We start from the raw sequence: 25,581 nt of genomic DNA, 5'->3' as shown, positions 1-25,581 counted from the left end.
ACTATGGCCAGTGCCTCTGCGATTTCCGCCCTCACTTCTCTCAGTATCCTTGGATCCATCTCATCCGGTCCTGGTGCTTTATCCACTTTAAGTACAGATGGCCTATCTAAATACTTCCTCTTTATCAACTTTAAACCCCTCTAGTGTCTGACTTACTTCCTCTTTCAACATTGCATCTTCTTCCTTGGTAAAGACAGATGCAAAGTATTCACTTAATACCTCAGTTATGCCCTCTACCTCCATGTGTAAATCCCCTTTCTGGTCCCTAATCGGCCCCACTCCTTTGACCACCTTTTTACTATTTATATGCCTATAGAAAACTTTGGGGTTTCCTTAAATGCTAGCTGCCAGTCTCTTTTCATGCACTCTCTTTGCTTCTCTTATTTGGTTTTTTACTTGCCCTCTGGACCTTCTATATTCAGCCTAGTTCTCAATAGTATTTTCTACCTGGCATCTGTCATAGAGTCATAAAGTTATACAGCACAGAAACTGGCCCTTTGGCCCATCGTGTCTGTGCCGGCCATACAGCACCCAACTATTCTAATCCCATATTCCTGCACTTGGCCCGTAGCCCTGTAAGCTGTGGCGTTTCAAGTGGTCATCTAAATACTTCTTAAATGTTGTGAGGGTTCCTGCCTCCACCACCTCTTCAGGCAGTGCGTTCCAGATTCCAACCACCCACTGGGTGAAAAAGTGTTTCCTCAAATCTCCCCGACACCTCCTGCCCCTTACCTTAAATCTATGCCCCCTGCTAAGGGAAAAAGTTTCCTCCTATTTAACCTATCAATGCACCCTCATAATCTTTATTTATTTATTTAGCGATGCAGCACTGAAACAGGCCCTTCGGCCCACCGAGTCTGTGCCGACCAACAACCACCCATTTATACTAATCCTACATTAATCCCATATTCCCTACCACATCCCCACCATTCTCCTACCACCTACCTACACTAGGGGCAATTTACAATGGCCAATTTACCTATCAACCTGCAAGTCTTTGGCTGTGGGAGGAAACTGGAGCACCCAGCGGAAACACCTCAATCATGTCCCCTCTCGGCCTTCTCCGCTCCAAGGAAAAAACCCTAGCCTTTTCAGTCTCTCCTCAAAGCTGAAATGCTCCAGCCCAGGCAACATCCTGGTGAATCTCCTCTGCACCTTCTCCAGTGCAATCAATCACATCCTTCCTATAGTGTGGTGACCAGAACTGTACACAGTACTCCAGCTGTGGCCTAACTAGCGTTTTATACAGCTCTATCATAACCTCCCTACTCTTATATTCTATGCCTCGGCTAATATAGGCAAGTATCCCATATGCCTTCCTAACCACGTGTGCTGCTGCCTTCAGTGATCTATGGACAAGTACATCAAGGTTCCTCTGACTTTCTGTACTTCCTAGGGTCCTACCATCCATTGTATATTCACTTGCCTTGTTAGTCCTCCCAAAATGCATTACCTCACACTTTTCAGGATTAAATTCCATTTGCCACTGCTCCGCCCATCTTACCAAACCATCTCTATCTCCCTGTAATCTAAGGATTTCCTCCTCACTATTTACAACACCACCAATTTTCATGTCATCTGCGAACTTACTGATCACACCTCCTATATTCATGTCTAAATCATTAATGTACACTACAAACAGCAAGTGTCCCAGCACCGATCCCTGTGGTACACCACTGGTCACAGGCTTCCAATTGCAAAAACAGCCCTCGACCATTACCCTCTACCTCCTGCCACTAAGCCAATTTTGGATCCAATTTGCCAAATTGCCCTGGATCCCATGGGCTCTTACCTTCTTAACCAATCTCCCATGCGGGACCTTATCACAAACCTTACTGAAATCCATGTATACTACATCTACAGCTTTACCCTCATCGACACATCTAGTCACCTCTTCGAAAAATTCAATCAAGTTAGTTAGACACGATCTCCACCTGACAAAGCCATGCTGACTATCCCTGATTAATCCCTGCCTCTCCAAGTGGAGATTAATCCTGTCCCTCAGAATTTTTTCCAATATTTTCCCAACCACTGATGTGAGACTCACCGGCCTGTAATTACCTGGTTTATCCCTACGACCCTTCTTGAATAATGGTACCACATTCTCTGTCTTCCAGTCCTCTGGTACCTCTCCTGTGGCCAGACAGGATTTGAAAATTTGTGTCAAAGCCCCCGCTATCTCCTCCCTTGCCTCACATAACAGCCTGGGATACATCTCAACTGAACCTGAGGATTTATACACTTTTATGCCCGCTAAAACAGCTAATATTTCCTCCCTTTCAATGCTAATATGTTCAAGTATATCACAATCCCCCTCCCTGATCTCTACACATACATCGTCCTTCTCCATAGTGAACACCGATGAAAAGTAATCATTTAAAACCTCACCTATGTCCTCCGGCTCCACACAAAGATTGCCATGTTGGTCCCTAATGGGCCCTACTCTTTCCCTGGTTATCCTCTTACCCTTAATATACTTATAAAACCCTTTGGGAATTTCCTTTATCTTGCCTGCCAGTGTTTTTTCATGCCCCCTCTTCGCTCTCCTAATTACACTTTCTATACTCCTCCAGTGCCTCCGCTGTTTTCAGTGTTTGGGATCTGCCGTAAGCCTCCTTTTTTTTCCTGATCCAATGCTCTGTATCCCTCGACATTCAGGGTTCCCTGGGCCTGTTCGTCCTACCCTTCACCTTAAAGGGTACATGTTGGCTCTGGACTCTCACTATTTCCTCTTTGAATGACTCCCACTGATGTGATGTAGACTTTCCTACAAGTAGCTGCTCCCAGTCCACTTTGGCTAGATCCTGTTTTATCATATTGAAATCGGCCTTCCCCCAATTCAGTCCCTTTATTTCTGGTCCATCTTTGTCCTTTTCCATAACTACCTTAAATCTTACAGTTATGGTCACTATCCCCGAAATGCTCAGCCACTGACACTTCTCCCACTTGACTGGCTTCATTCCCTAAGATTAGGTCCAGTACTGCCCCTTCCCTTGTAGGACTTTCTACATACTGGCTCAAAACCTCTCCTGTATGCATTTTAAGAATTCTGCCCCTTTTAAGTCTTTTGCACTAAGACTATCCCAGTTAACATTGGTGAAGTTGAAATCCCCGACTATTATTACCCTATTATTTTCACACCTCTCAGAGATTTGCCTACATATCTGCACCTCTATCTCTTCCTGACTGTTTGGAGGCCTGTAGTAGACACCCAGCCAAGTGATTACCCCCTTTTTGTTTTTAAGTTCTACCCAAATGACCTCATTTGAGGAACCTTCTAAGATATCATCCCTCCTTAGTGCAGTAATTGACTCCTTGATCAACAGTGCAATACCACCTCCTCTTTTATCCCCTCCCCTGTCACGCCTGAAGATTCTATACCTTGGAATATTGAGCTGCCAGTCCTGTCTCTCCCTCAACCATGTCTCTGTGATAGAAATATCATAATCCCGTGCTAATCAACGCCCTCAATTCATCTGCCTTACTAGTAAGACTCCTTGCATTGAAATGGATGCAATCCAACCTTGCATTTTTCCCTTGTGCCTTACCAGGCCTATATTTGCTCTGCCTTCCAGGCAGTCTCACTTTCTGTTCTATATTACCCCTACTGTACCTCCACTCAGTATCCCAACCCCCTGCCAAAATTAGTTTAAACCGCACCCCCCACCCAACAGAACTAGCAAATTTCCCAGCAAAGATGCTTGTCCCATTCCAGTTCAGGTCTAACTTGTACAGGTCCCATCTTTGCCAGAAACAGACCCAGTGATCCAGGAAACTAAAACTCTCCCTCCTGCACCATGTCCTCAGCCATGCATTCATCTGCTCTATCCTCCTATTTCTAAACTCACTAGCACGTGGCACCGGGAGTAATCCAGAGATTACAAACTTAGAGGTCCCGCTTTTTAATCTGCTACCTAGCTTCCTAAATTCTTTTTGCAGGACCTCATCCCTTTTTCTACCTATGTCATTGGTACCAATGTGTACCACGACCTCTGGCTGCTCACCCTCCCCCTTCAGAATGTCCTGCAGCTGCTCCGTGACATCCTTGACCCTACTACCAAGGAGGCAATATACCATCCTGGAGTCACGTTTGCGGCCACAGAAACACCTATCTGTACCCCTTACGATAGAATCCCCTATCACTATAGCCCTTCCACTCCTTTTTCTCCCCTGCTGTGAAGCAGAGCCATCCTTGGTGCCACGGACCTGCTGTTGCTTCTTTCCCCTGGGAGGTCATCCCCCCCCAACAGTATCCAAAGTGGTATATCTGTTTGAGAGGGGGATGGCCACAGGGGACTCCTGTACTACCTGCCTGCGCCTACTACTTCGCCTGGTGGTCACCCGTCCCTTTTCTGCCTGTGCTGCCATTACCTGTGGTGTGACTACCTCTCTAAACGTGCTATCCACGACGTCCTCAGCATCACGGATGCTCCACAGTGAACCCACCCGCAGCTTTAGCTCCGTAATGCGGGTAGTCAGTAGCTGCAGATGAATACACTTCCTGCACACACGGTTGTCAGGGACACTGGAAGCATCGCTGATTTCGCACATAGTGCAGGAGGAGCATATCACGGGGCTGAGCTCTCCTGCCATGGCTTACCTTTAAATTAATTTAGTTACTCCCTTTAAAAAATACCAATTACACCAGGGGTCTTGTTCTACTCCAAACACTACCCAGTACAATCTAAGGTCCTTAATAAATTACTCTAATTTAAGTAGTAATACTCACCTTATCACTTGAGGTTTTTAAAAAAAAACTTTCCTCCTTTTTTAAGCAATTTAAATGCACTAACAGCTGTTACTTACCCAACCAATCACCTTGCAGAATTCCTGTGATGTCACTAAGTTTTTTTCCCTCTTTTTCGAGTCTCAGCGCGCGCTGAGAGACACAGAGAGACTGCCACCATTCCGGATCAGCTTTCACGCAGGTCCGCCAGCCGCTGCTCCGCTCTGCTCCCAGATAACTGAAACAGGGCCTCGAGCCCCGTTCTTTATTTACAGCCGCTGCTCCGGATCAGGTTCCATGCAGGTCCACCAGCCGCCACTCCGCTCTATTCCCAGGTAAGCGAAAGAGGGCCTCGAGCCCTGCTCTTTATTTACAGCTGCCGCTCCGGATCAGGTTCCACGCAGGTCCGCCAGCTGCCGCTCCGCTCTGCTCCCAGGTAAGTCATAAGCACACTTTTTCTTCTTTATCTTAATCTCTACCTCTTTATTCATCCAGGGAGCTCTGTATTTGTTTGCCCTACTTTTCCCTTTTGAGGGAACATACCTTGACTGTGCCCGAACTATCTCTTCTTTGAAGGTCGCCCATTATTCATCCACCGGTTTTCCTGGCAGCTTTTGGACTCCAATTTATTCGCCCAGCTCCATTCTTACCCCGTTTAAGTTGGCCTTCCCCCAGTTAATTATTCTTACCCTGGATTGCTCTTTGTCCTTTTCCATAGTCAGCTTAAACCTTATGAGACAATGATCACTATCTCCTAAGCGCTCTCCTACTGATACTTAATCCACTTGGCCCACCTTCCCAAGAACCAGGTCCAGCTGTGTCTCCTTTCTTTTGGACTAGCAACATACGGTTGTAGAAAATGTTCCTCAACACACTCTAGGAACTCTTGCCCCTCACTGCCCCTTTACACTACTATTATCCCAGTCTATGTTTGGATAATTAAAGTCCCTCATTATAACTACCCTATAATTTTTGCACTTTTCTTTAATTTCCTTGCAAATTTGTTCCTCCATGTCCTTCCCACTAACTGCTGGCCTACAGACAACACTGAGCAATGTAACTGCACCTTTTTTGTTCCTTAGCTCTCGCCAAATTGATTCTGTCCTCGACCCCTCTGGGACATCCTTTTTCTCCAGCACTGCAATGCTCTCCTTCATCAATACCGCCACTCCTCCCCCTTCTTTCCCTTTCCTATCTTTCTTGAACACCTAGTATCCAGGAATATTGAACACCCAGTCCTACCCTTCTTTGAGCCAGGCCTCTGTTATAGCCACAACATCATTTTTCCACATGGTAATCTGCGCCTGTACTTCACCAGTCTTATTAACCACACTCTGTGCATTCACATTAACCCTGATTCAGACTTTATTACTTTTGCCCTTACTTGACACCTAACTTACTATTACCTGTTCTAGTGCTATCTATCTCCCCCATTATTCTGTGCCCCTTGGTATTCCTCTCTGATACTTGCTCCTGGTTCCCACACCCGACAAGTTACCAGTTTTGCTTCCCTCCAATCTGAGATCCCTCTCAGGTTCCCATCCCCCTGACAATTTAGTTTAAACCCTCCCCAACAGCACTAGCAAATCTCCCTGCGAGAATACTCGTCCCAGTCCTGCTAAGATACAACCCATCCATCTTGTACAGGTCCCACCTATCTCAGAACCAGTCCCAATGTCTTAGAAATATGATCCCTCCCTCCTCCACCAGTTCTCCAGCCAGATGTTCAATTGCTCAATTCTCCTATTCCTATGCTCACTTGCATGTGGGACTGGGAGTAATCCTGAGATTACTGCTTCTGAGGTCCTGCTTTTTAATCTCCTTCCTAGTTCCCGAAAATCTGCTTTCAGGACCTCATCCCCCTTTTTATCTATGTCATTGGTCCCAAAGTGAACCACGACTCCTGGCTGTTCACCCTCCCCCAGAAGAATGTCCTGCAGCCTCTCCGTGATATCCTTGACCCTGGCACTAGGGAGGCAACACACCATCCTGGAGTCAGGTTTACTGCTGCAGAAACATCTGTCTGTTCCCCTAACTAACGAATCTTCCATAACTACTGCTGTTCCACTCTTCTTCCTTCCCTCCTATGCAGCTGAGCCACCTGTGGTGCCATAAACTTGGCTCTGACTGCACTCCTCTGAGGAACCATCACCCTCATTAGTATCCAAAATGGAAAACCGATTAACGAGTGAAATCATATCAGGGGACTCCTGCACTACTTGCCTGGTTCTTTTAGACTGCCTGGCAGTCACCCATTCCCTATCTGCTAGCATGTTCCTAACCTGCGGTGTAACCACCTCCCTAAATGTGCTATCCATGTAGTTCTCTGCCTCGTGGATGCACAACAGTGACTCCCCCAGGTACCTGAGCTGCTGCTTGGGAACGAAGGGACAACTGTCACAGAGCCTGCTGGACTGGCCCCAGTGGGGTCCAGGGCTCCAGCTTTGAGCCTGGTCCCGGGCCTCTTGTAGTACCGGCAGTGGCTATAGCTCCCAGTGGTGCTACCGTTACTACTGAGCTGCCAACAGCTCTTGGAGGTGGGATCCCTGTCCTCAAAGGGACGGGGACCATGGTGATGTGCAGTTAATTGTCTGATTGCTGTTAAATAGAGCCGGGGTGGGGCTCCAAGGGGTCGAGGCGGGGTTCCCCTCACCTTTTAGCCCCAGTGTTGGGACCCCCCTCAGCACCATAAAATTCAGCCCAGAGTGTGCGTTTGAGGGAATGGGGGAAGTAGTAGTCTGGGGACCATCATCATTATAGTTCACAAAGCAGTCACTGTGTCTCTGTGCGCCCCCCCTGCTCATCATCATAGCAATGGATGTTTGTGGGTATGTGGTTATCCACAAGGATACCACAAAAACTATGTAATGCTCAGTTAACAACCTAACACCTGCACTATGCCCTTAACCTTACTTTTTCCCATAACAAGAGAAGCAAACTTCCTATGAGTTCCATGGCCTGTCTCTCTGTGGGCAAATTAGGTGAAGGCTGGTGATTGAGACGAATGTGCCAAATAACATGGGAGAACTGAAGTAAGAGATATGATGGTATCACCCTGTTAAAGTGGAGGAAATAGTTCTAGGGGCTGTGCATGCAAGTAACTGCTGTTAGAGGAGATAGGTAGCCATATTATAAGATCCAGAATTAGTGTTTCCTTTAACCAGAATGCACTGTGAATGATTAGTTGTAGGATTGTTAGTTTTCAGATGGTGAATTGTGTGCTGTTTTCCAGGATGCCCAAGGGAGCAAAAGGAGAGTGGGCAAAGCATTACGTTGTTTGTCCCGGTCTGGTCATTGAATGTCTTCGAGCACTTGTCTGCAGTGCTGGGAATTTGAGAGTTGGCACATACCGCCAGTGCCACCTCTCTCCAGACTGCAAAAATTATCCTTTTGGCAGATTTGCTGCCATTCTGCTTCTCCTGCGTTTTATTTCATCCAGCAGCTTTTACATATTGGACTGAATAAAGTTGTGCCATCTTCTTCTCTATTTGAGTCATGCCTTGCTGCCTTTTTTATCTTCTTCTGACAGGTTCTCCTGTGCTAGACATTCTTGTAAAGTGGCATAAAAAGTTGAGAGACATCCAGTCATGCTAGCTGACAGTCATCCCATTCAGCTGTTCCTTACTTGTGTGCTGCTGCTCCAGACTGCTGATACAATCTTCATCAGAACTGACTTTTTTAAGGCTGCAGTCTAATTTTCATGTACCTGGCACATCATTCCCATTTACAAAGCATGAATACTGTGAATTCAAACAGCATTTCAAGTTGCCAATCAGTGTTTTAACCAATGCGTCTGCTTATTTACATTTCATAAGAAACGTCAGCTTTTTTCATTGACTGTTACTGGCAATCAATCAGGTGCCAAAAGGTCCAGGACAGGGTCAATTTTGCCTAAATAGAATGCACTGAGAGTTAGATTATTCTAGATGTGTGTTGTAAACAATTTCAGTTCATAAATGAAGATCATGCATCAGTAGTTCAATTGCCAAGGAAAGGAACTGGACGCTCTGAATTTGTATTAACATGTCTATAATTAATTTTATTTAAAAAATTTGAAACATTTGCAACCCTTCCAAATTATTTTTGGCTTGGAAGATAGAATTTCAGAAGGCTCCAAAGTACTGGAAAATGCACTTCATAAAGCAGTAACAATCAAAACTTTCTGGATGACCATTTGATAGATTCTCTAGAATGTAAATCTCACACTTGCAGGGCTCACATCCCTCTTCACTAATTTCTAAATTGATCATCGCTGCAATTGTGGCTTTACATTGCAGGTTTAACATCTACTATCAGAAATAACTGAATACTGTTCACAATTTTTGTTGGTTCAGTGTCACTGGTCATTCCTGTAAGCAAACCTATGATCCCTGTGATCCGGAATGCATCTTTTACTTCTCAATTTCTAGTTAGAGGATAGTATGAGCTGGGGATTATAGTGGAAGATCATGGTTATGGTATCAAGGTTACTGAAATGTATTATGAACCACTTTCATGGAAGGTGAATCAAAAAGTACTTTGATAAAGGCAGGCATGTGTCCATTGTAAACTGTCCTTTGGTGTATTTACTTAAGATACATGTGAAAACTGTACAGTTTTCAATCAATTAGTACAATCAATTTCGTTAAATTCCTTTGTTATGGAAAACAATAAAGTTGCAATTTACTATGGATTTGAACATTGGCTCACTTCTCTAGCTAAGCTTCTGATGCCTGCTGGTCTAGACGTTTAAAATAATTTTGGACAGCTTTTGCTCTTGCAAGGACAGAATTCACCCTCTGAGAAAGGGAAAGATTTTGCTGTCAACCTGCCATTAGTGTATGAGGTGGGGTGAGGGGTTTGGGGAGGATGGTGGTGGGTCAGGTTACTACCCTGAGTGGAATGATGACCCTTTGATCATGGTGCATGAAGATGTCCTGGGTAAGTCCCACCAATCTTCTCTCCCAATAAGCCTCTGACTTGTAGTTCCCCTCCTTGACAGTTAAGCTGTGGAATTCAGTGTGTGAAGAAGCCCATACACGAACCCTGTTCTGTAACTCTACATTGACAGCAACCTGGTGTGACTCTTTCTGTGGCGTAACATCTGGTCTCCACTCGCTGCCTCCTCCCTCAAGTGTGGAATCCTAGGATAATGCCATATCCAACCAGCTACCTGTATTTCTGCTACTTTGTAGAAAGCTATTTCTACTGCAAGGTGATGCTGCCCAGGGCAATGTGACAGTAGAGCTTAAGAGATTAGTAAATGTTGAAATTGTCCATATTATTTCTGTAGAATTCATTAAATTCACCATATAGGATAAGACATATAATGGCCCAAATTTACATTGAGAATAATGGTGAGGCTATCGTTATTATGGAGTAAATCTGACAGCAACTTCCGGAGCATGCACATGAGCAATTAAATATAGAAATTTGGATGTTGCTGTCCAAGTTACCCTATTCCTCCACAGGCTGTGCTGTAACAGTACTTCACCGATAGAATTGGCACTGAAATCAAGTTGCAATACCTACCCACTAGTTACCCATTAGAAATGCCAGAAAAAAATCAGAGCTGGTGCTTTCATGTGTATGTGAATTTTTAATTGCGTGGTCAGTTACAATTAGTGCTAAACAACCTCTCTAGCACTGAAAATTTAATTTTACAAATATGGAATCTCATTCCTACAGAATTGTATGGAGATGTAGAAGCAAAAATTTCAATAATTTGTTTTTTTTTACTTTTTTAATCTGTCTCTTTTATCTCTCTCTCAATCCCATCTTTCTTTCCCAATCTTTATTTTGTTTTCTGTACATGATATAAATTTAACTTATAATTCCTGGTTTATACTTCTTGTTTTAGACTCTGCTTGGCTCAGTGACGATTCCTCAATCTGATTGGGTGAAGAGCCTTGCTCTTTCTTGCCTGCTCACAGACATCACAGATCTCCTGTAGAGGACATCATGCTGGATCAGATGCCGATGATAGGAAGTTTACACTTAAATGCCTGAAAAACTCTGTGGGCAGCTGTCAGCATAGTGAACGGTGAGTACTGTTTCTTCACTGCCATCCACAAACTCCGGGCCAAAAATATGTCTATGGCAAGCAATGTTATTTTTACTACAGATTTTCCTAATAAACAAATCCTGCTAGAAGTACACATACCCTCTGAAGCATGTAAAATTGGGTTACTGAACTCAAAGCTGAGTATTAAATACAGTAATTCATATCACTGGCAGGAAGATACACAGAATCAACTAACACACCAGCATAACAACAGAAGGAAATGGTCTTCAATACAACACTAGCTTCAGCTAGTCATATGAAGCAAATTTTAAGTGTAACAACTAACCAGGCAATCTGCTACACTATGTTTTTGGCGAGCAGCCAAAAGGATATTCCAGTCTTTCAAATGTTACAAGTCTCACTGGCATTTGGATGCCAGTGAGTGGAGTTCCCCACATGAATTTGCAGTACATGTGTGCAGAGCTCTACTTTGACTGAGCAGGGAGCTGAATGAATGCTGTCCTCTTGCATTGCTCCTGCAGCAGATGCTGGTATCAAATTGGGACCTGAATCATAACTGCAACATATAGGGAAAGAGCAGGAAATGGGATTGACATGGACAACTTTGACATGCAACTAGTGCTGGCATAGTCATAATGGGCTGAATGGCTTTCTCTTCTGAAATTTCTATGATTTTTAAAAGAAGCAAATCAAAAAGTGAGTAAATGTTGCCTTAAATCAAATGGTCCCATTAGGACAAAGTCCATTAAGTGGTGAGCACTGTATTTAGTGGGATACTTTGCTTCTTAAGATTCTTTCAGAGTTGCTTAATCATGATGAATAATGTTCCTATCTACCAGCTGCCTGTGTTTGTATTACCAGCAATACTTTTATTTATATTGGTGGATAACTTTTCTTTCAGCTCATCAGTAGGGGAGTCTGCTACCTTCTAACATAGAAAGTAAAGTAAACTGTTCCTGTGTTGACATTTAATCAGCCCCAGGAGGTGGCTTTTAAATTTTAAACCATAAATTCATGGAACGATTGTGTTGTTTCAAGTGAAATGTATTTTAAATGTGCACAATCCCAGGAGAAGGGTAGTTCTTACAATTTCATGTGAACAGTCGCATGTGTATGGACAGCAGCACTTTTAAGGAGTCCCCATTAATGTTGAAGATAAACATTTCAAGCTCAATAATACAATAATTAGGACACATCAACAAAGTCAAATTCATTGGAGAGGTTAATACTAAATCACAGGTTTACCTGCTCATTTATTTGAAGCTTTTTATAAAGCAGTACGGTCTGAAGGAATGTAAGGTAATTGCTTGTCCTGGAAAATTTGGGATAGAATTCCGTATTGGGTGGATCGTCGGTGGGGCATCTATTCCACCTGCCCAATCATGTCACTGGAAGGCCAATCCATTTTCATAGTCAGCCCTCATTCCAATAAAACTAGCAGGCTGCCAGCGCGGACAGGCAGCTTGCTGATTGGGGTTTGGTCAGGGAATTCTGGCTGCTCCTTCATGGAGCAGAGAGGGAAGGGGGGGGGGGTGTGGAATGGAGTTTGGAGGGTGCAGTAGAGGAGGTTCTTCTGAGGTTGGAACATCTGGCTGTGCTATACCTAACCTGAGAGTGCCTGTTGCTAATACTGAGTGGCTGCACTAAATCACTCACCTTGACGATCAGTGGAGCAGCTTGAACCTCAATGAGATAAACCTTATTGCAACAACTTTGGTTAACCGCCCTCATATTTGAAACAATGATTTCTCATAGTAAGTTATTCAGTATTTTGACTACAAATTGTAAACCAGAATACCTTGTCCAAACACCGCCTTATGGTGGAATCATCCCTCTGCACAACCTGCACCATTTCCTGGCTTCCCAAATACATGGCATTAGCTACAAAGAAACAGGAATTCTCAGTTAAGCAGGTTATCATGAGACCTAACAGAATACTTTAAAAATGTTATAATAAAAGCAATAGGAAAAATATTTAATTGTAAATGTCAGTATAGATAAAATAATATAGTTTTCTTTAAAACACTTGTTAGACAACACCCAGCTAACTAAAATGGGTTTTTTATTATTAGGATTCAGATTCCAGGATGATTACAGGCATCTCACCACAGCCTTCTCAAAGACAATTGGCTCAAAGACAAGGGTAGTAGTCGACGGATGCTTTTGCGAATGGAAAGCTGTTTCCAGTGGCGTTCCACAGGGCTCAGTGTTGGGTCTCTTGCTATTTGTGGTATATAGTAATGATTTGGACTTAAATGTGGAAGGCATGATTGGGAAATTTGCTGATGACACAAAAATTGGCCGTGTAGTTGATAGTGAAGAGGATAGCCGTAGACTCCAGAATTATATCAATGGTTTGGTTGAGTGGATGGAAAAATGGCAAATGGAATTCAATCCAGAGAAGTGTGAAGTAATGCATTTGGGGAGGGCAAATAAAGCAAGGGAATACACACTAAACGGGAGGATATTTAGAGGGGTAGGAGAAGTGAGAGACCTTAGAGTGCATGTCCACAGGTCCCTGAAGGTGGCAGGACAGGTAGATAAAGTGGTAAAGAAGGCATATGGAATGCTTTCCTTTACTGGCCAAGGTATAGAATTCAAAAGCGGGGATGTAATGCTGGAACTGTATAAAATGCTGGTTAGGCCACAGTTGGAGTATTGCGTACAGTTCTGGTCACCACATTACAGGACGGACATAATTGCTCTGGAAAGAGTACATAGAAGATTTACAAGAATGTTACTGGGTGTTTGAAAGTTGCAGCTACAAGGAAAGAATGAATAGGGTCTGGTTGTTTTCCCTAGAAGAGGAGGCCGAGGGGTGACTTAATTGAGGTGTACAAAATTATGAGGGGCCTAGATAGAGTGGACAGGAAGGACCTGTTTCCCCTAGTGGAGAGATCAATTACTAGGGGGCACAGATTTAAGGTGATTGGTAGAAGGATTAGAGGGGACATGCAGAAAAACTTTTTCACCCAGAGGGTGGTGGGTGTCTGGAAATCACTGCCAGGAACGGTGGTGAAGGCAGAAACCCTCAATTCATTTAAAAGGTACCTGGAATGCACCTGAAATGCTATAACCCACAAGGTTATGGACCAGGTACCGGAAGGTGGGATTAGATTGGGCAACTACTTTGTTCGGCCAGCACGGACGTGAGGGCTGAATGGCCTCCTTCTGTGCTGAAATTTTTCTATGGTTCTATGGCCATTAGGGATGGGCAACAAATGCTGGCCTTGCCAGCAACTCCCACATCCCTTGAAAGAATTAAGAAATGATATAAGAAATAAGAAATCATGAAAGGATGGGACAATTAGATAGAAACAGACAGTTTTTCCGGTAGAATGAGAATGTTTTAGAACAGAAAGCCAGAAAGAAATTTCTTTATACACAGACTAGTGAAGCTATGAAGCTTAGTACTGGAGACAGAAATTGTGTTGTAGCACCTGAACTGCTGCTTTGGCTCAGATCATCTAAACTCAGCACAGAACTGGAATCAAACCTGGGAGCTTGTGGTCTATGTGGCTAAGCATGTTTGTTCGGTCGACCCCGATTTTCTTTTCTAAGATCCCCCAGCCAATCATACACTTGTCCATGGTAAGAATTGAACTGCACATATCTTCAAATGAAAAAGTACCTCTGGATCTTTCACCAGGAGTTTGCGCTTCAGCAACAAGAGACAGATCAACCTTTCCATTTCTCCTGCCACCAGCATAATGCCACCACTTGGCAATTTTCCCAATAACATATTTGAGATTAGGATGAAAGCAAAATACTGCAGATGCTGGAAACCTGAGATAAATCTGAGATTAGGAACTTGCCTTCAGGGGAAAACCTAAAATAATTTCAAAAGAGTCCCTCCCTCTGTCCTTGTCTAAATCAAGGTTTTTTTTAAAAACAACTATACAAATTGCAAACTTGTGCCACTTAAGTCATGTTATTTCAAACAAATTTCAGCAAATATTATTGGCAAGATTGGAAACTGTTTGGATCATGAGTGTGTATGGCAGTGTACATTGATGAATGCAATGATGCCACTATCCAAGTAACTTTAAGGGGGAACCAATTCAAATAATAATCAGTTTCACAGCTTGTCAAAGTTAATGAACATTTCTTAAAGAGAGGTACTACATCCTAAGGAAGTGTACTCATTTGGATTTTACTTGATAATAAAGATAGTTTTCAAAGACACTGAGCCTTTAAAAAGTAAGCTGTATTTGATGTAAATTGTTTGAATTCCTTGATGTATGATAAGATTTCAGTAGGCAAGAGCAGACCAAAACTACTGAGACATTAATCAGCTATTTTACTCTGGTTTCCGTTGTCTCTGAGACACAATGGGGTAGATTTTCAACTTGTTGGCCATGTTAAAACTGATAGTGGAGATCTATTGTTGATTTTCGTTCCAGAGATGAATTTGCTCAAGTCCAAAATGGGCCAAATTATTCTAAATTCTTCAGCTGAAAATTTTAAGATGAACTGCATGGTATAAACAGCCTCTCATCTTATTAAGTCCCCTAAGTTCAAGGTTAGACTGCAGTTTCAACATCATCTTGTTTCTACAACAAATTGCTCTAAAGAATTTTTTTTAAAAAAGTAACTTGTGTTGCAATAAACTCCAATTCTGGATAAGGCAGATGGGTAGTTGACAGTAAGAAGGGTTGTCCCTCTGTCGTGAAGCTGTGTTGTGTTAGTCAGACCATAAGTATGCTCTTAAAGAATTTGCTTCCCTACAGTGTTTTATAAAATGGCATTTAGCCAATAAAAAGTTTCCTCTGCTGAACATTTGTTTTACATTATTGATCAGAGTATGAAAAATCATTAAAAAGCATTACTTCCTTGTCAATTAACAATATTAAATGAGAGCTTTATACAAACGAGTACATAAAGTTACCTGACCTTTGTAGTTTGGAACTCAGAAAAACTTCTCTGCAAAAAATAAAAACCAGAATAGAAAAAAAAATGAACCTTAAACAATGGCATGCCTTAAACATATGGTACTGCCAACTGCACCCATTTCTGCACTTGATTTTGGAGTAAGCAACTTAGTGATTTCCTCCTGCTAGAGCTCAGTGATTTATATTTGTGTTTTAATGGAATCCATTAGTGATGTTTGAGCAGCGGGTGTCACACTATTGAAACACCACTTAGCTTCTGTTTCACAGCAGAAACATTTCATTAGTGGCAGAAGCAGTTTGTGAGCTCTGAATGCCTGTATTGTGTTGCATGCACTGAAAAGACCACGTTGGCTCATTTCTTGTGAACAAATACAGACTAAACATGTAAAACTAAGTGTTCAGAATGCCAAGCCAAATATTTAAATCTATGTTTAAAATGTGGTCTCTCATGTTTAGTAAGTTTAAAGCTTCAGCATCTATTTTATTGTATTTCAATGTAAGTACAAACAAATGGAAACTGAAAGCTGCTAGTTCTTTAAAGCTGCAATACTCCTTCTGCCTCTTGAACCTTTACACCTGAACTGAAAGTTGACCAACTAATTACAATACTCGTTTTGATTATGACTTTGAAGAATTATTACACACTGGGGATTGCAGCAATTCTTCAGAAATGCTTTATGGCTCAAACCTTCGCATTGTTCCACTTGCAGCAGTCAAATCAAAAGCATCCACTGGGAACCAATTCAGGTAACTTCCTAAAACAAACAATCTGCAACTTGTTTTGCTTACATAAGACTTATCTCTTGGCAAAAAATGTACAAGAACTCTAGAGCTGCATTTTTTGATCACGTGCTGCATGTTCCTGTTTAGGCATTGCTTCGCTATCCTCCTGTCCACACTCCACATCTGGGAACAATGATGATAATACAAACTCTGCAGTTCTAATTACATAAGAAATATTAGTTTCCAAGCACAATTCTGTACAAGGTCATAAGTACTCGAGATTACACAGAAAAAGATCAGCAATTGCATTTTGTTCTATTTTGCATTGTAATTAGGATCATCCTCCTTCTTTTAAGAGCCATGTACAATTTGGATTTGTAGTCATCCATGGTTGCAGGTAAACACATGTGCGGACAGCTCCCTTTAAGAAATTAATCTCCTTTCAGTGCCATTTCAGTCATGTGATAGTTCCCTACTCAGTGGAATGTGGTGGTTTGTTCTAAATGCACCATTAATTATTTGACTGGAGGAGTGCAGCAGACCTCATCAAGTGACAATGTGAGTAATTTAATGCAGAGAAAGTAGACCTGACTTGACCTGAGAAAATTAGATTGGGTGGGAGCTTTGAATTTAGGAAGATGGTACTTGCTCTGGATCGCTTTTACTCAGTGAATGACCCCATGCAAACCCTTCCTAACTCACGATCTAGATCATGCTGGGTGTTTATTCCTGTGTTGCTGGTTGGAAGTACAAGAGTGACAAAGCCTCTTTGGGAAGATTTTCTCCCTCTATAAGACTGCAGAACCTAACTCAACTCGTGGGCCTAAAAAAGGCATAGGGACTAGGGTGAGCATGAAACTGCAAGGATTACCAGTAGCAGGTGAGTGACAGCACAATGCAACATTAGATTGTCATGTCATGTGTGTATATATGTGACAGAGGTACATAGGAAGAAAAAAAAGGAAGGGAAGGTGCCAAATACCCTGCAGTGAATGCCCTCCCGCCTAGCAATCTCCAATGCTGTGTGCCAGGTCTCTGTCAATGATGCTAATAGCCACCATTGACATTAGAGTTTGTGGAGTAATGGGGCCTCCTCTTATTCTCGAAATCTCTCTTTGGTTGTGTGTCAGATTCTTGTGCAGGAAGAATGGCAGTGGGTTAGTAAGTGCCCCTTTGAAGGGTTTTGAAGTTACGTGAGGCAGCTTAGGATAGTGTGAATGATGAGGGAAGAAGCAGCAAGAGGCGCAATTAGTTGTGAGGCTTATTGACTGTGCAGGTGCAAGCAGAAGGAGGTGCATTGAAGACGTGTTGTGATTAGAGACAGCATGGGAAGCAAGAAAGTGAAGGATTGATAGTGTTGGGACTAAAATAAAGTGTTGAAGGGATGTACAGAGAGTAAGCAAAATATGTGGGGAGTCTTACCTCAGCACTCCTAATCAGGACATTAAATTTCTTCTTCCATGGTAGACAGGTCCTTGGATCAATACTGCTGTCATTGATCTGCTCAGCCACCTATTCCTATTACTGCTGGCTAATTTGGCAGGGCACCAGGCTTCCATTAGAGCGGAAGAAGGCCTCCTTTCTGTTGCTCACGTGCTCTATGCGCATGTGCATGACTGCATCAGAGAATCGGGTTTCTGCCCAATATCATGATGTCTACTGCTTCAATAAATCACACTCCACTTTTTAAAAGTACCTTTTAAGGTGCTGCAGGCTGCCTTTAAGCAGAACTGCCCCACCAGACTTCCTGTCCTCCTAATTAACAATTTGCATACACATAGTGATTATCATTGGTAGCTTGCCTATTCAACATAATTGAGATCTGACCACAAAAATGGATCGGGCCTCCCTGCCGACTGCACTGGATGGGTGGGCAGATGCTCAGACAACCTGGAAACAAAACCTGCCCCCATTGAGTTTCAGCTTTCAGGGTTTGGCTGACTTTCTGAAGAGACCACACGTAAAAAGTCAACAAGTTTGTCCTGTTCAGTATTCCCAGCATTTTCTCTTTCTGTTTGGGAAGACTCAATGCTTGGAAGTGACTGCAGGAAGTAACCAAATTCAGGAGTTACATAATAATACAAGCCACAACAGTAAAGATGGCTTTATTGCATTCTTCATACATTTCTAAGCAAATTGTCATTGCTGTGTGGTGACATTCATGTTGAAAAAATTAAGAGTTTGCAGTTGATTCTATGGTCGCGAGATGACAGAGGTGAAACATTTATGTTATGAACTGTGAAGTACTTCGATGAAATAAAGGTTGTAACTATTCGAGAATAAAATAGATCAATATCCTGGTAGATCTCTGTATTCATATCTTTTGGAAAAACTAAAATGAAAATGATTTTAAACGGAAGTAATTTTGCTGCATTTAATCTTTAATGATTGCTTGATCTCAGCTCTGAGCAGCAGCACTAATAAATCTGAGGGACAAAGGGCCCGATTTTAACACACTCAAAATCCATTCACTTACGCAGTGTTAAAATCAAGATCTGAAGACTGTAAATAGAATTAAAAAATAAATAAAATACTTAAATGGGAATCAGTATAGAGAAAGAAAACAAAAATCAAGAGAAATTAAGAAATTGAAAGAAAACATGACTAAACAAATGAGTTGGAGACAAGAAAAGCAGAGAAACAAAGATCAGAAAAACTAAAATCAGTGAATAAGGGAAAGCAGGTTTGAAAATAAAGCAAAACAAGTGATAGTGATGATAGTAAAAGGAAGAATGTAAAGAGAGGGAAAAAAAATCAACTGTAATGTTGCACAATCCCCATCAAAGCAGGACTTTTGCTATAAAGTGATGCTGTTTTAATCATTTGACCATTTCAACTTAGATTTTGTTTTAAATATAAAGACTCCTAGGCTAAAGATAAACAAAAGATACAAACTGGTTGCAATATTCAGGAACTGGAAGACAAGGAAATGAGAAAAGCTAAGGCATCTTTTTTGCAGAACAATTAAAAAGAAATAGTCACTTGGTAATACAGAACTGCTGAATAAAGAGACATGCTGTCGAAGCTTTTCACCTTGCACTCATCAGGACAGACTCAAGAATGCCAAATTTCAAAGGGAGCAATAATTTATACTGCATGAGAAAAGGGTGCTAATTGGTCGAAGTGATGCCATGGAGAATGCACCAGGGAACTAATGTCCCCACGCTTTAGTTTACTTCAATTAAAAAGAAAGAACTTGAAATTATATAGCACCTCGTCAGATCCATTGAATATCTCAATGCACTTCACATCTAATAATTCATTTTCTAGTGCAGTCACTTGTTATGCAGGTAAACACGGCAATCAATTTTTGCACAGCTATGTCCCATAAACAGTGTAGTTGATGATGACCAATTGGTAATTTTTCGCTGGAATTGACTGAAAAATGAATGAAGGGCAGAACACTGGAGAGTATTCTGCTCTTCTTCAAATATTGCCATGGAATCTTTTATGTCTACCTCAACAAGTAGACAGGGCTTCAGTGTAACATCACATTGCAAATACAGCATCTCAACAATGCAGCACTCCCTCAATACATTGAAATATCAGCCTTGATTAAGAGTTAAAATACTGGAGTGAGGGTTGAATCCATAACCTTTGACTCAAAAGACACATGCTTGGCTGTTAACTGTCAGTCACCGTAAACTGGTGCATTCTCCATGGCAATGCCCCTACCAATCAGAGTTCACTTGCCAACCAATCAGCACTCTCTTCTCATACAGTATAAAGTTGTTGTTTTCCCTTACATTGTACTCTTGCAGATTGCCCTGATGAGTGCACGACGAAAAGCTTCGACGTCTCTATTTTCAGCTTTTTAGAAACTTAGGTGAAGCAGTGAATAATGCAGAACACCACCAATGTTAAAAAAGTAAAATATAATATAAGGTGAATAAAGAAGAACTGATTAGGTGATACTGAGCTCTGATTTTGAGAGCTAAAGATTATGGGAGGAGGAAAGACTGAGGGAGATAAAGAATTCCATAGTTCTGAGATAAACAGAAGAACATGTTAATCAGCATCTAAGCAATTAATCTTGATTTTAACATAGAGGAGTAAAAACATAGTGAAGCATTTTTGCAGCTCATAAAGAAAGTGAGGAAAGCTGAGAGGTGCAATGATTATAATAGTATCAAGAAAATAAAGACATGCATGGAAAAGAGAGCTTACTGTCTGGAACTTAGAAATTCCTGATGATCAGCTATTTGGCGGTTAATTGTAGGTTATTAAAGTTCTTGGGTAAATTTCCACCTGACCATAAAGCCCTGATATTGCTGTTTTTAGTTGCATGTGTAAACTGTGCCATTTCCCACCTGCACAGTCGGCTTTCCCATCGTACAAATCATTATCATACACAGCAACAGACTGTTGTGAGCAAACATTTACGTTCATGGAAAGAGTGGCCACCTGCATGGAGCATCAGATGCAGTAGGAAACCAAGTGCATGCTGGCCCTCAACAATAGTCAATACATGCAGACTACCACCTTAAGCAGGACCGAGGAAAACCTTGCTTTGGCCATTCAATGCCTCACCGAAAAGCAGGGAAGTGTAGTGACCATGAGAGGGTAGATGGAGAAAAGGCACAGGGAAGTGGGGACTCTGGTCAAAGCGCTTCCATTCCCGACTCCTTGCATTCCCCAGCCCTCAGTCAGAGCCCCACATGCTGCCTCCTGTGCCGTTGGCCCAATCAGCCCCTGCAGACGTGCAGGTGGGGCAGTGCAGTCTTTGTTGGGGTTCTTATGGGCTCCAAAACCCCAAAGATGTTGGTCAACAGCATCAGAGCAGGGAAACAAGCAGCCTGCCTTTTGCTTTGCTGAAGACACAATAGGGATTGCACCAAGTAGGAGTAGTAGAAAAAGGATGAAGTGATTTGTAGTTGCACAAGGGTATTCACTTGGGTGTTTGACATTGTGTTACATTGTCACTTTTCTGTTTTATGTTTATGAACCATAAACTTTACATCGAAGCTCCACTAGCCCATCCTCCCCATTTTTACCTGCCGTCTGCCAAGTGGCTTTGTGTCTTATGAAGAATTGTATGAGAAGAATAAAAGATGAGCAATGAGTATCTGTGAAAGGGATGGATTGTTGATTGTAGGACTGCTTTGTGCTGGGGATTGGAGGTGGGGGGCGGTGGGCACAATTGGTGTGCAAGATGGCTGCACTGCCTCAGATTAACTGAAGTGTGCCTGAATTATACTACTCCATGCATTCCTTGCAGCTAAGTGTGTGGCTACAGGTGTCTTCACCACATCAGGCTCCTCTTCCTGTTTCTGCTCCTCCTTCTCTTCTGAGCTGCAGAGCACTCATGACCTCCTCCTCTTGCAGCTCCAATACTCCCTGCTGTGCAATATTTTTTGCAAGGTCCAGCAGACCACTACCATTCTGAAAATACTTGCATCCTGAAGGGCACCCCTAGATCTATCCAGGCACCTGAATTGAATCTTCAGCATCCGATGGCTCGCTCTGACAATTCTAGTGCTCATGTGCTTCTGTTGTACTTTTCCCAGGCATCAGTGGTAGGGTTCCTCACAGTTGTCATCAGCTATGTTTTCAGGGGTTAGTCCTAGTCTCCCAGGAGCCATCCGCTGACTCTGCTTGGAGGTGTGAATATCTGTAGGAGAATTGACTGATGCAGAATGAATGCAGCGTGGCGGTTTCATGGGTATCTTGCACAGACAAGCATGATGATCTTTTGATGGCTGCATACTAGCTGAACATTAATGGAGTGGAATCCCTTTTGGATGATGAAAACTTCTGGGTGATCTGAGGGCCTCTTGAATGCAACATATGTGCAATCTATGACTCCCCATACCTGTGCGGATCCAGCCAGATCAACAAACGCAAGTGTTCATTCTGACTGGCCTCACCAGTGGCAAAGTGCACTTAATTGCCAGCCCTAGCAAACATGTTGTCCGTTACCTGTGATATGCACCAAATGTCATCAGCAGATCCCTGAAAGGAGCTGGAACCTAAGAAATTAAGGGTTGTGGTGAACTTGACAGCCACAGGCAGTGAATGCCCACCATTTCCACTTGGAAGGAGGTCTTCATCCAGGAGGCTGCAAATGTCAGGAAACACTGAGCCTCTGAGGCACATGCTCAGTCATGTCCAATAAGCTAATCCTCTGCCTGTATACCCTGTGTTTATCGCCTCCTGCAAGCTGGGGCTCTGTGTTCATTCTCTCTGTCCTGTGGAGGGACAGCTGGTTGCGGAGAAGGCTGCTGCTTTTCCTGCTGGTGCTGCTCCTTTAACTCCTCATCTGCGGTCCAAAGTAGAGCTGCATAAGTGGCTCCCATGCTGCTGTGAAGGCTGACAGCTGGGAAGTGCAGATCAAAGCCAAAAAACTCCAAGGTCGCAGAAATGACCTAACAAAGTCTTGGAAATCAACTCCAAAGCAGTTACAGCATTCTCTAAAAAGTCCTGTGAGCAGAAGTCTTTCACTTAGGCAAGGAAGCATCTGTCAGATCTCAGTATTTAAAGCCTTTCTTGCCTGTCAATTGTTCATCCCTGCCAATCCTGCAGTTTCCTCACCTTGGTTTACCTGGTATGTTCCAGGAAGCCCGGGAAACCCATGCACACAGAAATAAAGCCCTGGGTTAAAACTGGAATGAATGAACATTTAACATATTTAAATCGCACACCCACCGTTCCCAATGCTGACAAACACGCTTGGGTTAAAGGCAGAAGGCAATGGGTTCCTGTCTGCTTCCTGACACACTGGCAATTTTAGCTGTTTAAACCTGCTGCCCATATAGAAACCCACCTACCTTGGCAGGTTACAATTTTCCCCATAGTGTCTGAATGAACCTGGTTTTTCAGTCCACGGTGGTGGTGTGGAGGGGGTGATGAATTTTCTCTGGGCTTCTACTGCACCATCACTATAACTTCTAAGTGAAGTTACATCAATGGAGCAGGAAATGTCCTGAGAAAATTTATGTCCCATATGTGCCACACAAACAAAAAGAGGTCAATAACATGCTGCATTATAGAAAAAAAGGCTTTATTTTTGCCATTGAGGTCATAATGAAAATAATACTTTGCTCCTCTGGACCTCTTCCTTCCTCAATGCCTTGCCCATCACTTTTTCAGGAAGATGAGGCCATTTTAACACCTATAATTTTGTGCTTTGTGAAAAATACAGCATGCAGTTTAAGCTTAGACATTTAATTATTACATTTTAGAACCAAAGCTGAGGGGAGAGGGGAGAAACTTGTATTTTGTTTGCTTAAAGATCGCTTGTTTAAGAATGAAGTGTTAGTGTATTAATTAGTATATTTCTCCAACTCTGTTTCGTAACATTCAGAAAGATACTTAATCATTTTCCAGATGTGAAAAAATGTGTATTTGGAAAGGTAGAATAAGTCTCTCAATGCCCAAAAGGTTTTAGGAAGAGCAATCAAAAAGGTTGGGTAAGATCAGCTCTCTGTTAAATCTTTAACCTCCTACCAGACCCTAAACAGCTAAATTGGTGTGTGGCAAGATAATTCACAGTATCTTATATAGCATTCCATGCAACTAACTAGCCACAGATGAGAGATAAGAATCAAAGAGCCAGCGCAAAGGAATGAGATCGATTGCAAGGTCCATAGCCCAGACAAGCATTCCTTCTGCTGTTTTGTGATCACTGCACCTGCACTGAGGAAGCATATTAAAGTCTGTGTCAGGACATCAGGTCATCTGGCCTCTAAAAAGCTTTTAACGAGAAACGTGCTATCAAAACTCTGCAGTTTCAGCGGATGATGTGCTGACAGCTTCAAGTGGTGTTCTGCGGGGCTGGGATTTCTCCTTCATTCTCTTGCTCAGAATCCTAAATTTATGTTCCAAAACTCTCAAAGCTGTTCTTTTACTAGATACAGTAAGTTTCAGGCAAGGCAGGCAAAAATCTAGAAAATAAGCATCAGGAAACAAATGAATTTACACTATTTGCAGTATATGTTGCACTGTGAAGATAAGTGGCAACATTCATTGGCTCACAATCAAGTATCAGCTTGGCCTAGTGGTAGTCCTATTGCCTGTGAGTCCAAAGGTCATAGAATCATAGAGAGATACAGCACTGAAACAGGCCCTTCGGCCCACCGAGTCTGTGCCGACCAACAACCACCCATTTACATTAATCCTGCATTTATCCCATATTCCCTACCACATCCCCACCATTCTCCGACCACCTACCTGCACTAGGGGCAATTTACAATGGCCAATTTACTTCTCAACCTGCAAGTCTTTGGCTGTGGGTGGAAACCTGAGCACCCACCGGAAACCCACACGGTCACAGGGAGAACTTGCAAACTCCGCACAGGCAGTACCCAGAACCGAACCTGGGTCGCTGGAGTTTTGAGGCTGCGGTGCTAACCACTGTGTCGCCCTCTAACTCAGCCTTGAACATATTCAATGACCCAGCCTCCACTACTCTCTGAAGAGAACTCCACAGATGTAACGACCCTCATAGAAAAGATTTCTCCTTGTCTCAGTCTTAAATGAGAGACCCTTTATTTTTAAACTGCATCCTCTAGTTCAAGACTCCCCACAAGGGGAATTATCCTCTCAGCATTGGTGTCCACCAGCTCCCACGAGCTACAGCTGCAACACATCACTTGCCCTGCCATAATTGTGTTTTATTTAAGTAATTAGGTTTTCAAGTTTTGAATGTCACTCAACGACTATTTGTAGTTATATGAAGTAGTTTAACTATTAAGCTATACATTTAATACAGTACTTATAACACCCCAGTCCTAGTTTAAGCTACTGCCCTAGTTTAGAAAAAACACCACAAAACTCAATCACCTACCTGCTCACCTAAATAATACTTCCAGACCTCAGCTCTCACTCCCACTCTTGGACCGTGCCTCTTCTCTCCACTGTGCCAAATTCTCTCACTCACCAAATTCCCGAGTTAAGTATTCTGTAGATACAAACTCTGAAGTGATCTTGTGCCTTGTAGATGGTGCCTTGAATGGGTTAAAGCTCTACTTCAGGGAGTTGCGTGCATAATCTAGGCTGACACTATAGTGCAATACAGAGGGAATACTGCACTGTCAGAGGAACTGGTTTCTGGATAAGCTACTAAACTGAAACTGTTCAGGTACTATCTGAAGCATAGCAGGGAGTTTTCCTGGTATCCTGGCCGATATTCATCCCTTAATCAGCACCTTCAAAAACAACTGATCATTTATCAGACTGCTGTCTGTGACCTAGCTGTTTGCAAATTGGCTGCCAGGTTTATCTAAAAAGCAACAGTG

The 25,581-nt window shown here is 42.6% G+C and overlaps 1 protein-coding gene across 8 annotated transcripts in view; it reads right to left on the bottom strand.

The window, feature by feature from the left end:
• Window positions 1-25,581, bottom strand: part of ldah (lipid droplet associated hydrolase) — a 356,347-nt gene that overhangs the window by 32,775 nt on the left and 297,991 nt on the right. For all 8 annotated transcript variants that reach the window (XM_068023320.1, XM_068023329.1, XM_068023345.1 and 5 more), the window contains one exon: window positions 12,529-12,611. In XM_068023320.1, the coding sequence (XP_067879421.1) occupies window positions 12,529-12,611 (83 nt within the window). The remainder of the gene's footprint in view (window positions 1-12,528; window positions 12,612-25,581) is intronic.

Source organism: Heterodontus francisci, chromosome 3, assembly GCF_036365525.1.
Source record: "Heterodontus francisci isolate sHetFra1 chromosome 3, sHetFra1.hap1, whole genome shotgun sequence".
Taxonomy (NCBI): Eukaryota; Metazoa; Chordata; class Chondrichthyes; order Heterodontiformes; family Heterodontidae; genus Heterodontus; species Heterodontus francisci.
This window is presented reverse-complemented; position numbering and strand designations above follow the sequence as displayed.